The sequence below is a fragment of the Cibotium barometz genome, chromosome 22 (genome assembly GCF_041138505.1).
Source record: "Cibotium barometz isolate CiBa-2024 chromosome 22, ASM4113850v1, whole genome shotgun sequence".
Taxonomy (NCBI): domain Eukaryota; kingdom Viridiplantae; phylum Streptophyta; class Polypodiopsida; order Cyatheales; family Cibotiaceae; genus Cibotium; species Cibotium barometz.
Genome location: NC_141067.1, coordinates 42,728,918 through 42,745,990, shown reverse-complemented (window position 1 = coordinate 42,745,990; position 17,073 = coordinate 42,728,918). Strand labels below are relative to the sequence as shown.

At 44.0% G+C, this 17,073-nt stretch overlaps 1 protein-coding gene across 5 annotated transcripts in view; it reads right to left on the bottom strand.

The window, feature by feature from the left end:
* The window catches only part of LOC147626623 (uncharacterized protein C16C9.01c-like), a 129,943-nt gene that overhangs the window by 33,665 nt on the left and 79,205 nt on the right, over window positions 1-17,073 (bottom strand). For 2 of the 5 annotated variants that reach the window (XM_086816679.1, XM_086816680.1), the window contains exons 5-8: window positions 12,583-12,659; window positions 5,055-5,193; window positions 4,752-4,866; window positions 4,492-4,535 (exon numbers count right to left, since the gene is read on the bottom strand). In XM_086816679.1, coding sequence (XP_086672805.1) covers window positions 4,492-4,535; window positions 4,752-4,866; window positions 5,055-5,193; window positions 12,583-12,659 — 375 coding nt within the window. Of the gene's footprint in view, window positions 1-3,993; window positions 4,360-4,491; window positions 4,536-4,751; window positions 4,867-5,054; window positions 5,199-12,582; window positions 12,660-17,073 lie in introns of those variants that run through there. The other 3 variants (XM_086816682.1, XM_086816678.1, XM_086816681.1) reach the window with 3 other exon arrangements.

Here is a 17,073-nt window from a genome sequence, read left to right as displayed (position 1 = left end):
GTGGGAAAGTGCCAGAAGAAGTATGGACAGGGAAGCCTCCGTCCTACAAGCACTTGAGAGTGTTTGGTTGCGTTGCGTACGTGCACATATGCAGGGAAATGCGCACCAAACTTGATCCTAAGTCTCACAAATGCATATTCCTAGGATATAGTGACAGAGGTGAAATGGGATATAGACTTTGGGATCCAGTGAATAGAAAGATTATACGCAGCAATGATGTCATTTTTTATGAAACATGCATGTATAAGGAGCCTGCAAGGCAACAGGAGCCTGGCAGAGTCATCTTTGATGATGATGGACATCATGGACAACAACCAAGGGCTGTAAATCAGCCATTACAACAGCAAAACCAGCCCTTAAATGGTGCTGAAAATGGTCCAAATGGACAGCCAGAGATGGCAGAAGATATCCTTATGGATATCCCACAGTTAGAGGAGATACCGGGCATGCTCTTTCAACCATATGGCATGGAACAGGAGCCACCAATAGGTGATATGCAGGCTGGACAGCAACCTGCAAATGATGGTCATTGGGTACGGAGGTCCACAAGACCCTCCAGAGCCCCTGACAGGTTTGTTCCAGGGGTTGACTACTTGATGCTCACTGACTGTGGGGAGCCCTCATGTTATAAGGAGGCTTTACAGAGGGCAGACAAGGCTCTTTGGGAGCGTGCCATGACGTCAGAGATAGATTCTCTGCAGAAAAATGGAACATGGAAGTTGGTGCGTTTGCCTACAGGCAAGAAGGTTTTGCCATGCAAGTGGGTTTACAGGCTCAAAGTTGCACCAGATGCAAAGCCAAGATACAAAGCCAGGTTAGTGGCTAAGGGCTTCAAGCAGGAATATGGTGTGGAGTATGATAAGATCTTCTCTCCAGTGGTCAAAATGACCACACTTAGAGCTGTATTAGCTTTGGTTGCTCATGATGATCTGGATTTGATTCAGATGGATGTGAAGACTGCTTTTCTTCACGGTGATCTCCATGAGGAGATATATATGCAACAGCCAGAGGATTATGCAGTGAATGGAAAGGAGAAGCTTGTATGCAAGCTGAAAAAGAGTCTTTATGGGCTCAAGCAGGCACCAAGGGAATGGTATCATAAATTTGATACATTCATGAAATCCCAGGATTTCAGGAGGAGTGACATAGATCACTGCTTATACACCAAGAAAGCTTTGGATGGCAGTCTATTGATCCTCATCTTGTATGTTGATGATATGTTGATTGCCGGGAAATCTCGTAAAGAGATGGATGCCTTGAAGAAGAGGCTGCATCAAACCTTTGATATGAAGGATCTGGGTGATGCAAATCACATTTTGGATATGCGGATACTTCGGGACAGAAATCAGAATGTGCTGTATTTGTCTCAGAAGGAATACATTGGCAAAGTTTTGCAGAGGTTCAATATGGACGGGGGGAAGAAGACTAGTACTCCTTTGCCTCCATATGTGAAACTCAGTGCTATGGACAGCCCACAGTCGGATAGAGACAGGGCTGATATGGCCAAGATTCCGTATGCTTCAGCTTGTGGCAGTCTCATGTATGCCATAGTTGCTACCAGGCCGGACATTGCATTTGCAGTGGGAGTGGTTTCTAGATACATGGCCAAACCTGGCAAGAAGCATTGGGAAGCAGTGAAAGGTGTCATGAGATACCTGAAGGGCACACAGGATATGTGCATTTGTTTTGGCAAACAGGATGCATTAGTGCATGGTTACACGGATTCGGATCATGCCGGTCATCCAGATAACCGGAAGTCTACTACCGGTTATGCGTTTACATTCACAGGAGGTGCTGTGTCATGGATATCCAGGATGCAGAAGTGCACTGCATTATCTACTACAGAGGCCGAGTATATTGCAGCCACAGAGGCTTGCAAGGAGACATTATGGCTATCTCGGTTAGTGGTAGATTTGGGTTATACAGGGGATATTCCATTGTTGCATTGTGACAGTCAGAGTGCCATCCAGTTGGCAAAGAACCCTGTCTTTCATGCAAAGACGAAGCATGTGGATGTGAAGTATCACTTCATCAGAGAGGTGATAGAGAACAAGCAAATTCAGCTTGTTAAGATTCATACGGATGACAACCCGGCTAATCTGTTGACAAAGAGTTTGCCTCCGGAGCGGTTTGCTCATTGCAGACACTTGATGGGCATTGGATGAGGCCAGTTTCAGCCTTGATATGGCCTTGTATATTATCATGTACATGCTGATTTTTCTTTTCCTTCATTTAAGGGCACTTTGCCTTTAAGTGGGAGGTTGTTGGGGTAAAGGCATTATGCCCACCCTTATAGTGTGTACTAGCCCATAAGTTATAGTACATAGTACACTTAGTACTTTTAATATACTAAGTGCACTATGTGTACTAGTGCAAATATACATGTGTGATAGGGGAGTCACACACTCATAACACTGAGTTGACTTATCCCCACATGTCTCTCTCTCTCTCTCTCTCTCCCTTCCTCTCTGTGTATGTCTCCCACATGAAACCCTAATTCTCATCTCCCTTCATCCTGAACTGAGGATATACAATGGGGTCACGGCATATGACAAATATCATCCTACTGGGTTCTAATAATGTACAGATGTTGCACTGCTAATGATGAGCCATCTTGTCACCATGCACTGAGTGCAGAGTGCATGTGACACAAACACTTCTCTCAAGTGCTTACCAACGAAGCGAGCCACCAAGAACAATCAGCCCCCTATCAAACCGTAGAGAGAAAGAGGTAGGACAACAGCAAAATAGTCCAAGATCCACCGGGAACCCCCTACCGGAAGGGTAGGGACTCGTGGAGGAAGAAGACAGTGAAGAGCCACTTGTCTAGCAGCACCACGAGCAAGAAACGCACCACCAATAGATGCTGAAGAAGAAAACGCAGCCAAAACACTTCAAAACCTGCCTCTGAAGAGCAGAACACCTTGAGTAGCCCAAAGATTTGGCACCAAGGGAGGGTGTTGAGAAATGTGGTACCAAAGAGCACAAGGAAAATATGGAGTGAGTGTGAGAAGCCATACACCTAGTGAGAATTATCCCACATGCAAGAGAAAGGCCAAGTTGTATTCTCCTCATATAAAAAGAGAACTTTTCAAGCATTGGAATACAAGCACAACATCTCAAGTCTTTTTATGAGTACATGTTTCCATCATGTAACCTAACTGAACTTGAGTCTAAACTTAATTAGTACACGCTCATCACAATGAGTCTTGTTCATTTTTATCCACCTTAGATTAGTGTTGTCATTAGTTGTAGGATTAGTTTATGATTAGGTAAATGTCTTGTTATTAGAAAGTTGTTTAGAAGAGCTCGATCCATGCTTTCAACAAGCATAAACAATAAACATATGAGAGTACAAAGGAGATTGAGAGAGCTGGACAAGATCACCTTTTATAATTAGTAAAGCTTTACAATGGCAATGGCCAGCAACTAAATGTTGAACTATGTGCAAGGGAAGTGGATGAAAGAGTGAATAATGGGGAACTCCTTATATAGCGTAGGAGGAAACTAGCCGACTGGCCCTGGACAAATAAATAGGAGAAAATCCAGTAAAATCCCAGATAAATAGTAAAGCCCCAAAACACTTAGATGCACAATTCTAACATGATGGACATCCCTTGCCCGGCATACAAGGTCGATTGACTGTTTTTATTCAGCTCTTCAATATCCCATCACTTATTGTACCCTATACCTGGCATAGTAGGATCTAGACTTTTCATCTTGTATAATCTCAGAGTCTTCGGTTTTCAGTTTTACCTTACTGTTGCTTTTTCTTATGTACGCATCATTTTGGTCTCATAGACCCTTGGGTTTTTTGAAGCACAACTTTCTTTCTTTCTTTCTCTCCTGCTGAAGCTTGCGCCTCTGGCATGCAGCTTCCCCTTGGCTCTACCCCTTGTCGCCACTTCTCTGGCTCCTAGCCCTTTGTTCATTGCCACGATCCTCTTGTGTGTTGCACTCTCCTCTCCCACCCTTTCATGTTGATTGCATCTCCCCCAATCTTTCTAGTCTGCTGCTGCCCAGCCATTCCACTGCCTTCTCCTTGCGTTTTGCACCCTTCAAGGTTGTCGATTCTCCATGGACAGCATTTGCCTACTCTCCCGTTCTGCTGCCATCTCTCTTGGACGTATTGTGCTTTACCACCCCAATCTCTTCCATCCTCCCCCTCACAGCTTGTACTTATGGTACCTTCACAATAAGTCAAGGGGGTGCTTCCACGACCTTCCCAGAATGACTTCAAATTTATACATGGAAAGTAAAGAGGGGGAGAATGTAGGGGTGCAAGATGTCTAAGAGAAGTGAAAGCAGCGAGCAAGAGGCACATGCTGTAGGTGTGAAGTTGACAAGCTAACGAGGGCACTAATTGTAAGGAGCACCATCAGCTCAGCAATTATTACACATGAAAACCAAAGACCACTACAGTTCAAAGCATGCAACCATGACTCAACAAAGTTCAGAAAAAGAACTGGTAGAGTACAGCTCTGTCCTTACCTGTGAACAATGCAGCCATAATGTCCCCTTCTTAAAGTTACTATCTGCACACGAATGATCAATGTCAATTGTAAAATCAAATTTCTGCATTATCTAAACATCTGGCATATGCAAGGCTGGTTCCAAAATTTTCATGTAAAACATAAAGGAAGTGCCACATCAGCATGAAGACAAGTTACACCAGTGTTTTCAAACAGTGGTCCAGGCATTTTGTGAGAGATTACTTGAGTCTATGTGCCAGGATCTTGCAAAGACTCTACCTCTGCACCAAGCTCAACAAGCCGGCCAATAATTTCTGAAGGTGTGCCAGGACCAACAAGTGAGATTGCTTCTTTCTCATTGGGTGAGAACACATGGGCTGATGTTACCAAAGCCCTGCAATAAGAAGAGGTTGAAAAGCATTACAAATAATCTGCGCTGCTTTTTCGCGTTTAGAAAGCATAACCAATAACTTGTCAATAACTACATACCTAGTCAAATAGTTCCCTTACAATAACATACCAACAAAAATTTCAGACTTCCCAGCAAAGCACCTCTTGATATTTCTCAACGTAGATACCTACTTCAGCTCTGAACGTGTTAATATAACTTCTGAATGTGTATATGTTTCGATGCTCACAAGCTCAGCTCCGGTAGCTCTTAAACTTTCAACAAAAGGGACATCTCGTGCACTAGGATGCACTCCAACATGGTACACCTTAGCTTTCCTATGTCAATTAAAATATACATCAATCTCTCTCTCTCTCTCTCTCTCTCTCTCTCTCTCTCTCTCTCTTAAACCCTAAACCCACAGAGCTCATATGGGGGATTATGGCTTTATATACATCAGTTGCAGGACAGGTACGCACCCCAGAGGGGGTCTCTACTTTGGTTCACTCCACTATAGGAGTGAAGCAAGGTTGCCCGTTATCTCCTTCATTGTTTGGTATGTATGTGGATGAGGCTTCTGACTACATTGAGAGATTGGGGGACAGAGGAGCCCAGCTTGCAGGTACATGGATCCCACTATTGTTATATGCTGATGATATTGTGTTGATCTCTGACTCCCCTGAGGGTATGCAGCGTCATCTGGATGCTTTACATGAGTTTGCACATGATAGTGGATTGTCTGTCAACCTTGGCAAAACCAAGGTTATGGTGTTTAACACCACGCCACAGTGGGTTACGCGATCAGCTCCCACATTTACATATGGGCAGGAGATTGTGGAGTATACAGATGCATATACATATCTTGGGGTAGTATTCACTGGGCCAGTGTTTTCGATGAGGAGAGCAGCAGAGACTAGATTGACTAGAGCACATGCAGCCCTGGGTGGTTTGGAGAGGATGTGTTCGCAGGTTCAGTTTCAGGAACCTCGAATGAAACTTTGGCTTTTTGACACTCTAGTGACATCAGCTATGCTTTATGGAGTGCAGATATGGGGACCTTCAGTGGGCCATCACAACGCAGGCGGGTGGAGAGGTATGGAGAGGCCTTTGGTATCTATGATTGCTAGGATTATTAGAGCCAAGGCCGTGGTACCTCATGAGATTATTCGAGCAGAGCTAGTGGCTGCCCCTCTGGTGATTGAGGCTCTTACGAGATCAGTCTCCTACATACATGGCTTGTGGGATCTCCCCCGAGACAGATATGCACGCCTCGCCCTTGAGTCCTCCCGACAGTTAGCTTTACAAGGAGACACGGCTTGTTGGTATGGACAGATGACATCTTGGTTCCAGGTACATGGTTTTAGCATGGACAGATTGCCTCCCTTCCAGTATTCTCTGGAGGCACCCTCTCTCACTCTCACACAGACAGAGATTACCAGACTCATCCGTCAAGATTTAGTTCAACTGGACATTAGGAGGACATGGATACAGCCGACTGAGGAGCTGGGCACGAAGATGGCTTTCTACAGAGAGCATTTTCTTCACCTCACAGCAGATGGTTTTGTGATCAGACCCAGTTACATGGATGTACACTTGTCTCATGCAGTACGATGTGCTATTGGTCAGATTCGCACATCCTCACACCAGCTTGAGATTGAGATTGGCCAATATAGAGGTATACCAGCTGAGGCCAGGATATGCCGAGTATGCCATGGGGAGCCAGAGACAGAGCTGCATTATATATGCCACTGTACTGCATACTATGAGATACGTGGTCGTTTCCACTGTTTGTTCAGAGAGGGTTTTGGACCACTTTCCAGAGTCATGGGGTACTAGGACCAGAGGTGTTTGGGATTGTTCTTGCTTGAGCTGCGGAGATATAGAGATAGCCTGCTTAGGCGCACAGAGAGCCAGACTCAGAGGCACATTACAGACTTCTTTAGTCCAGCCATCACTGTGCCAGATGGACCACAGCAGCAGCAGGACATGGATACCGCCCACACCAGCAGTACACTGGTTGATCGTGCGATTGAGCTTGGATGATCCAGACGCCCACGACTACGGAGGAGGGCATCCCAGCAAAGACGGAGGTTGCAGCGACGGATTCGGATTATTCTTGCGAGACATGCACGACACCCGGTCAGGGTGCTGACCACAGAGGATATTGAGGAGATCCGCCAGCGTTCGATGCGGCACATATTATGAGATGGAGGCACCTCCATAGTGTACCCCCCCGTCCCACATGATATTGTATCCCCTCACTGTACTCTACTCACCTCCATAGCGTACCCCCCCCCTCACTATGTGCCTATCATACATCTCCAAAGAAAAAGTCTTTGTTTCAATGGCATTTTACACTTCCATAACATCCCGAGATTCTTCCGCCACCATGAGAGGGGCATCCTTATATGCCACAGAGAATTAGAATGTTGCTGAATCCATGGAGCAGGCTGAAGAAGCCTGTAAGCTTTGATGGAGGTTAAGACGGGAAGAGGAACAGGATGAGTGCATGTAGCAGAGGGTTGCAATTGCCAATCCGTAAGCTTGTCTGTGTCAGCCACAGGAGGAACAGGTAGAAAAGGATGTAATAAATCAGCAATTTTCTTTCATATAGACCTATGATGCATTCCCAATGCATAGGAACCAGTGGCCTGAGGAAAAGATAAGACATAGCCCTGATCATCTACCACATCATGTATGTATCTAATTCCCAATTTCATGAGATTGTATGCACGAACAGGTTCCTGTAAAGCGAGTGGAAAGTCAAAGATGGCACTCTAATGAATACTTTCTTTCCTCATTGAGTTTATCCCCGAGCAATTATCAGGAGCCCATTTGACCTTAGAAAGAACTTGTTTCCAGTCAAGTATCAGTAGAGAACAGACAGCCAGGTATCTTCCCTACAAATCTCTCAATGACAACCTCCCAATGATCAGTAATCCAATGACCATAAGCACAAGTCCTCATGTTGACACACATGGATGCTAGCATACAAGTCCATGGCTATTGTTGGCGGAAAAAAGTATGCAGCATAGTCGCCTTCCTTGCAAGTACATGATATCTTATATTGAGGACATTAAGTCCACCATGCATCCTAGGAGAGCACACCATTTCCATCTTCATCAGTCTCAATGCTTTCACAGCAGTTTTTGTCCTCCATAACATCTCCATAGCTTGAGACATAAAGGCTGAAATATCCCTGGAGGACCAATGCAACAAAGGCAAATAGAACTGGACATAGGACATTACAATGGACTGTACTATTCTGAGCCTGACATGAAGAGGCCAAGTAGAAATCTTCCAGTATTCCAGTTTATGTTGAAGTCTTTGGAAGATCCATTTTAGCTACTGCTTCCTGGTGATATGCCATCCTATGGGATATCCCAAATGCCTGACTACATCTTTGGAATGCACCACCTGACCCGGCCAAAGAATAGAATGCCAGTCACATTGTTTCAGGGGAAGTAATTTAGATTTGTCAAAATTGACATGCAATCCCGCTGCCAAGCCATACAATGAAAGAGTGGTCATAAGCATTTGAACTTCCCGGGAAGAATTCTGTGGCATAAAGAAGGAATCATCAGCATATGCTTGTGCCAAAAAAGATGCAGCTCCAGGGATTTTAAGACCAGTCATCTGTCCTGTGTTTGTAAGATGATCAAGATACATTAAAAGGGGATGGGTCGCAATGGCATATAAGAGAGCACTAAGAGGACAGCCCTGTCTAACTGATCGACCCAATGTCCATGACCGAGACAGATGACCCCCAAGAATGCACTGAGAAGTAGAGCCAGAATAAAGCCAGTAAACTGCATTTGCCATCTTGGGACCAAAGCCCAACTTGGTCATGATTTGAGAGATAAAATCCCATTGAACACTGTCAAATGCCTTAGCAATATCCACCTGCAATATAAGCACATCTTGATGCGAATACTTGGCATATTCAATTGCAGTCAAGGCATTGGATATATTGTCACGGATTTGTCTTCGCCGCACAAACCCATACTGATGAAGATGAAGTCCCGCATCCAGTATCCTGTGAAGCCTATGCACAATCATTTTGGTAATGAGTTTGTAAACTACAGGCATCAAAGTAATAGGCCTCCAATCTGACATATGGTCACACAGATGTTTTTTGGGCACAAGTTTGACTATGCCATGCTTCCAAGAGTGCGGCAACTGATTTTCTTGCCAGGCAACATTGATCATTTGCAAGAGGACTTCTTTCAAATCATCCCAAAAAGAAATATAAAATTCCACCGTAAGGCCATCCCAGCCAGGAGACTTGTATTTGCTGAGGTGGAACAATGCATTATCAAGTTCTGTGTCAGTAAAAGGTCTCTCCAAGGTAAGAGCTTCATCTATTTCCACTATTCCAGAAACATATTGGAGAAATTCAGTCCTAGCCTCAGTCATTTGATTTGATGGGGAACTAGGAGCGGAGAATAATTTCTGGAAATAATTCTGGCATTCATCTTGGAGATCAGAGAAAGAGTGCGTCGAAGAGCCATCTAGCTTCCTTACCCTTAGGCATGAGTTTTTCTTTCGAGTAGCATGCAAGCCCTGAAAAAAGGCTTTTGATGAGCAGCTCTTATCCATGAGGGGCTTCATTCTTGCCCTAATCTGCCATTTGTGCAATTTCCTTTTATCATTAACAGTCAATTTAAACTGAGCATGTGAAAGGGAATCCTTTTCTGAATCAGAGAGAGGCCTTAACTGAGAAAATTCAGTCAATTGTTGTGCTGTCCTTTTTGCCCATTTAACCTCATTCCTCCATTCAGTCATATGCCAGTTGCCATACTTCCTAATGACATTCTGCATACGAGAGACAAAGCTGTCCCAAGCATAATTCATGTCCTCCTGGGCATGCAAAGGCAAGGGATGAATTGCAAGTCTGATCATTTGCTGGAAATAGTGATGTCGGAAATAAGCCTGATTAACATGCAATAATCTACTGGAGAGGGGTGGAAAATCATCCAGAGGCATGCCAAGCTGCAAATTCATCCACAATGGGGCATGATCTGACAAGCCCAATGAGAAATCTATAAGGAGATGAGGGCTAAAATCTGCAAATTGTTGAGGGTAAAACAAATACCATCTGTCAAGCCTTGCCCAGTATGTAGTAAGTGCATTATGATGAAAAGTATATCCAGGCACTGACCCTTGGAGAAGCACCATAGATCTTCAGCCTGCACAGAAAGAAGCATGCTGTCCCATTTCTGCCTTTCCAATGATAGCATATGAGATCTTGAAGTGGTGTTATCTCTTGGCAGAGGGGAATTATTAAAATCTCCACAGATGAATGCATTGGATCTCCATTTATATCTGCATAATGAATCCCATAATGAAGCCCTCATGGCAGAGGTCTGGGAAGCATAGACTGATGCAAACTCAAGAATATCACCATTGACATTACATTGTATGACCATCCATCTGCCACTACTGTCATTGAAGGCTAACTGAGGCTCCAGCTCATGTCTAACCAGTATGCATACACCTGAGTAGGTAGTGGTACCAGCATAATATATATCATAACCGCCAAAATAAACATGATGACCAACCATGGAGTGTTGATTATGCTCTTGCAAACAAACAATATCTGGCTGCATTTTATGTACATAATTCCATAAAAGCCTCCACTTTGAGACATTGCAGAGGCACTGTACGTTGTAGGTAAAGCACTTAAGTGTTTGAGGCATGAAAGAGGTATATACAGCAAAGTATCATATATAAAAACAAGACATCAGAGAGGCAAAGCCTCTGCCTGCATGGGCTGCATTCCATCATGACCCATGAAAGACATAGCATTATCCCCTTCTTCTGAATCACATATGGGGATGCCCTTCTTCAAAACCCCCACCCAATTTTGAAGGACAGGAGCTGAAGTAGAAGCCTCTCCTAGTAAGGGAGAAGAAGCATCCCATTGACGAGATTGAAGGGGGCGTTGCTTCAATACAACCACCTTCTTAGGTTGTTGAAAACCATCCTGATCAATCCTCGCAGATTCCTTCATCTTCTCTTTTCCTTTATCTTTTCCTTTTCCAGCAAGTGACTGCACCTGATTGATTGGTTTGGCATTCTTTGCTCCATTTCTATTTGCTGTCTTAGCTTGCAAATTCTCATTCTTTTCCTGTGTCTGGGGCGGCAAGGCATTGGGAGGGGGCTGATGCAGAACCATTGGGCATTCAGAGGGTAGATGCCCAAACTTATGGCAGGCAAAACAAGCTCCTGCAAAAACACCCCACTTCAATTCAAAATACTTTTTTCCCAATTGCACTCCCTCAACTTCCACTGCAATAGAAGGAGGGGTAGGTGTATCAGTGTCCCAGAGAATGCAGAACCTGTTACGGTTTCCCATGGGGCGTGGAGGACAAATGACCTGTCCCAAAGAAGCAGCCAGGCCAGGCAACTCTTCACGCATATAGTCCGGGAAGTTAACAACCTCAACCCATACAGGACAATGATGTCGTATAAGACTTTGATAATCCTTGTTTGGGGACCAGGGCATAGCATGTACCATCTGCTTCCCGTAAAACAGGGGAGAGAATTCAAGAAGCCTCTGCTTGCACGAAGCATCTGATAAATGCACCTCATAAAAGCCTCTGGAAGCAAAATACACTCCCTCTACAAAGCATCCTCCAAGGATGGACTTAATCCACTGCGCGACATCACTTGCCGCTGGGATTTTTCCTGGAAAGAAAATTATAACTGCAGTTTGAGACAACCTCCTAAGAGGATTCACAAGGGACGGCAATTTCAATTTGTACGTGACCTCTGGAACCGGTTTGCCCCATTCCTGTCGTGACTGCTGAAAGTCATCCTTAAGGGTGTCAAAGACGTGCTGAGCTTCCATAGTAAGTTCATCATCTTGTGATGCAGGCTCTGATAGGCGGCGCTTAGCATCTGCAGGTCTTTCTTTTCGAGCATATGTACAAAAATCCAAACCTGAAGCCATGATTGAAATACGACTCTCTCTCTCTCTCTCTCACACACACACACAGAGACGCGCGCGCGCACGCGCACACACACACAGTCGCACCTGAGAGAAAAAAGATGCAGCACAGTAGAGATAATGAGAGGAGCTATAAACAGAAGAGGAAGGCGTGAAGCTGGAGCGGGAACAGGTGGTAGGTTGTACGCAAGTGGCGCTGCAGAGGAAGCAATAAGAAGCCAGCGCTGCAAAGGTAGCGAAGGGCGACCAGCAGCTGGCCCTACAGAGGCTGCACGCACACTTTAACACACACACACACACACACACCACACTACCCCCCCCAACACACACACACCACATTGTATGAGGTAGTATCCACCCCCTAGAGCCGCCAGCTTGGGGAGCGCCCCCCCCCCCCCCCCCCCCCCCCCCCCCCCCCCCAGGGCACCTTTTTTTGTCATTTTGATTATCATTCCCTCTATGGAGGTGAGGTTGTACTTAGCCTGTGTGGCTGTTCATTTGGTTAACTAATATAATAGAAGGATCTCAATTAAATTAAAAAAATTTGAGCATCTCTCAACAGCCACATTTCAGAAAACCCAACCCCCTCACCCACGGCCCTTGTGGCTCTTTTCCTTTATACAACTTGTACTTGATTTTCCCATTGCAATGTGGTGAGATGCTAAGTTCACTCAGTTTTAACACAAGGACGAGCATGAAATCACACCCAAACTCTGAATTTCTGAAGTAAATTCTTTATTGTTTTTCATGGGGGAAAAAATGGATCTTACTGATAATCTGATGGTAGATTGCTGACAGGTGGTCTGAGCAAGTCCCACACTTCATCCCCAATAGCCACTCTCCAAATCTGTTTCCAAATGACTTAGTGAATATAACATAGCATTGATCATTCTCAAAAAATGAGATATAATAACTCCATAAATATCCAGTCCATGCTTCACCATGCCAGACTTTTACAGTTTCTATGAAGTCACAGTAGAAGCAACTGAGGTTAACAAGAAAAATGGATGCATTTGAAGAAGTTCAAGAACTCCAATCAATGTTATATGCACCAATGAAAGAGTGTGAAGAACAACCAACCAGCCGGTGCAGACTTTTTACAGTTTCTATGAAGTCACAGTAGAAGCAACTGAGGTTAACAAGAAAAATGGATGCATTTGAAGAAGTTCAAGAACTCCAATCAATGTTATATGCACCAATGAAAGAGTGTGAAGAACAACCAACGAGCCGGTGCAGGTTCATGAAGTGTAAGTGATGCGATGGAGTCCAAATCAAATAGGAAACCACCTTCAAGGTAATAAACATAGGGCCAATACAAGATACTAGACACATCTTTTATTCTAGAGCAAAGTGATGTTTGGAAGGTGGGTTCTTCCATGAAAGTGAAAGCACATTTGAAACAAAAATGGGAAAGTACTAACAAAGCTGGAGCCTGGCCAGCGGGAATATGTTATGCAGCCATAACCCATCAAGATCAAGAGAGGCTTAAGGAATCACAGCCGCCTCTCTATTCCGGACCGCAATGGGCAAGGCAAGAGCTAAGCCCATTCCGTGTCCAGGAATGGAGAGGAGGAGGGGATCATTGCCAGTCATCATGCATGCAACAAACAAAAGGTCTTCTATGTTTGCTGACATGTAAAGTAGCCATGAAAGTATCATACTTTGATTGGATGTAGTGGGAGATGTCTGATTCCAACACTTTCATCGGTGGAAACTTTTCAAAATAATCCTCCTTTATAGAATGTGTATGTGATTAGACAGCTAGGATCCAATCTGCACTAGAATAGCTAGCTTTTGTGCATGGTGATCTAGAGAGAACTGTCAATGCCACAAAACATCCCACTGTACAGAGTGCACACAACCAAAAGGAATACCATGTGCCTGAGAAAATCCTACAATTGATAAAGCCTCCCACACCCATATTCGATAGACATAGGAGATCTATGGTCAACACCCATTATACACAGCATAACAATGCCCATTATACACAAGCATAATCTCAAACAAATGTCCAGAAAAATGTTTAATAAAAGTGTTACTTCCATCACCGTGCCTCTACTTCTTATGAAACTCCCATCTCACATATATGCCTCTTCACTCACAGGCACTTATCACAGGGATCCAACTTATGCCTTGAATTCTCTTAACCTCTTCCTTGTGATGAGCATCCTCTTCGTCAACAATCTCAGCCCTCCTTTTGCCTTTATCTACACGAGGAGTATAATGCTTTTGTTCCATCCTCGTAGAGTCTGAAACAAGGAAACAAATCCATCAAGTTTGAAAATTATCATGGTGATTTTGACTCCAGCAAGACCTTAGCTTTCATCTCCTAGTTTGAGATTGCTTTTCATGAGGGAGAGTTCTCAGAAAGATCAAATCTCAGACATAAAGGAATGTACATGAAAGGTACTGTTGAACATTGATGGTTGAGCAAGAAACTTTCCGGCACCACCATTACTACATGTGCTCAATTTAAAGAACGTATGCTCAGTTTCTGCCTCCCAGTTTTGCAAAGAACGTATGCAAAACGTGAGATTGGCTAGATCAAAGAGGGGGAATCCATCGTTCCGCACACGCAAAGAGCATTGTATTTTTGTGGGAGTGGGACCACGGCATTTTCTTTTCCTCTACTCCCACAGGTCTTTCATGGCACCATGATGCGCCTCAGTGGTTGAGATCACCTTACATATAGGGGTGATCATATTCCGGCTTATAGCCGTGATTGTTGTATGCTTTTCTCATACTTAATAGAAGTCTCTTCTTTGAAAAAAAAAGAAAAAAAAGAGAGGGTGAATCCATCTAATCCTATGTAGCAAAATTGGGTACTACTAGAGGTGATTCCCTTCATGAGAATTGATGAAGAGGAAAAGAAGAGAGTTTGAGTCGGGTCTTCAACCCATCTTCCAACATGGGCTTGAAATCTACCCAAATCAGACTTTACAGCTCCTCATAAATTTAGGTTTGGCTTCCTAGAAACTCAATGTGAAATGGGTGCAATCGGAGATTGACATTAGGATGGGAAAAGGGAAGGAAAAAGCTGGTCAAAACCTACAAAAAAGGTGGGCCACCACCTAAAAGGCTTTTAAGAATGCAACAAAGAATGCTCCAAAAGCCGAAAACGTGCAGCTGAAGCCTTGGAAGAGCAACAAAGAGTGCAGTACATTCACAAAGACAAATTCTTTAAATATTATAGCAGAGACCAATGTCTCATCAATGTACTAGCAAGGGCAAGAAAGAAGAAGGGCCTAAAGTGAATGTGAATAAGGTACCTCATGTTCTTAAGTGAGAATAGAGATTGCTTTGCAGACACATTGCCAAGTGAGATGCCTCCTACAGCCAAAGGATCGCAGTATTGATTTGGTGCCAAGTAAATCCCCTCCTAATAGGTCATCTTACCATGTGAATACAAGAAGAGGACATTACAAAGCAGGTTTGGCGAACTATTTGAGTAGGAGTTAGTGCGAAGCTCTTCCCCTTTTTGTTCACCGATTCTTCTTGTAAAGAAGGATGGTTCATTGTGCATAGTGTGGATTGCAAGGCACTTTTTTTCCCCGGGAAAAAAAATATCTTCCATTAGTTAAAATAAATAGCCAAAGGCTAAATAAACATGCTTAGAGCCCTCAGAAGAGAAATTAGGAAACCTTACAAGAGACCAGTAATGCTAAGTGACCTCGCCTTCCCTCACGGAGAGAAGGGACCCTCGCTCCATCTGTGCATAAAAGCATCTCGCCGCCTTCACATGCGCATCCTACAGTTCAATAGGAAAGCTGTCACAGGCGGGCACGTCTAATACAGAAAACTAGTGGCCCAAATCACAACATACATTCAACATCCAAGCATGAATCAAGGTTGCATCTGTATGTACGTACCTTTTTTTGGTGTACGGTACAGTATGGTATGGATCTGTACGTGGCATTTTTTTTTTCCAATTGGCCCTTGGCCCAAGATTCTCCCATAGTTACCAATTTTTCACCGCTCGTGGGCGGCCGCCCGTAGGCGCTTATTTATCCACCCGTAGGTGATGCCGTTGAGGAAGCACCAGGGAGGTTTTGAACCCAGGACCTCTTGGTCCTAGGCAAACACCTTCACCACTTGAGCTATCACCTCATTGGCCGTATGTGGTAGTTTTTAAAAACATTTTGGGCCAAAAAAAACCCTAGGTCGGAAGCCGTCACCGATTTTAGCCGTCTCCACACATTGGGGACACCCAAGCAGGTGAGGGTACATGTACGTTCTTGTTTAACTTATTTGTGTGTTTTATTGCACGATACGCACATACTTTTGGTACTAACAGCGTAACAACGAGAGATGATGATGATGTAGTGCCAGCCCGTTACGGTCACCACCATTGCAGAGCAAGAGTATGATAGAGAAGGAAACATGTTGATAGATGGAGATCTTGAATCTTCATCTTTTTCATCATCCGATGGTGATGAAGTGGATTGATCACTGAGCACTCTCCAATGTACAGTGATAGTGACACTAGTGACTAGAACTATTATTTTATGGCTTCTCTGGATAGTAAACTATCTTTTAATTTTTAAATTTTGATTGATTGCTTATAGTATGTAACACGTGGCATTTGAGTCATGGGTACTAAACGTTTCAGTGATTCCATTTCGTGACACCTATTTATGCTTTTGTTTACTGATAGCTCTCATTTTCGTGATTGTGTTGTTCAAAAATGAACTGTTTTTCAAATTTAAATTTGTAGTTTTTTATTCATTTTTCTCTACATATATATACACTATATAGTTATGTTTTTACGTACCTCAAAATCTCAACCCATACCTGAATGCATACCCTATGTACCTGATTCGTACCGTATCTTACATACCTTCCCACCGTGGCATGAATCAACACATCTGTCACATACATCATGTAATGTACATCCTGAAACCACATAAGATAATCCTGCACATGACATAGCACTAGGGGCTGAAGTTGGGCCAGCGCCCCCCCACCACCCCCCCCCCCCCCCCCAAGGTATCTTTATTACCAACAGAGTGTTCTCTTGTACAAGATGCGGGTGCCCGGGAGTTCCACTCCTCAGCCAACACCAGATTTATCCAAATCTGTGGAAAACAAAACAATTCAAGTTCTCGGTCACCAACCAGAGCAAGGCAATCACCAACTGCCCAATAGAGAAAACAAATCCTCGGTCACCAACCAAGGTCAAAGCAGTCACCAACTACTGTCCAAATAAAGCCAACCCTCGATCACCAACCAGGGCCAAAGAAGTCACCAACTGTTGTCCAATG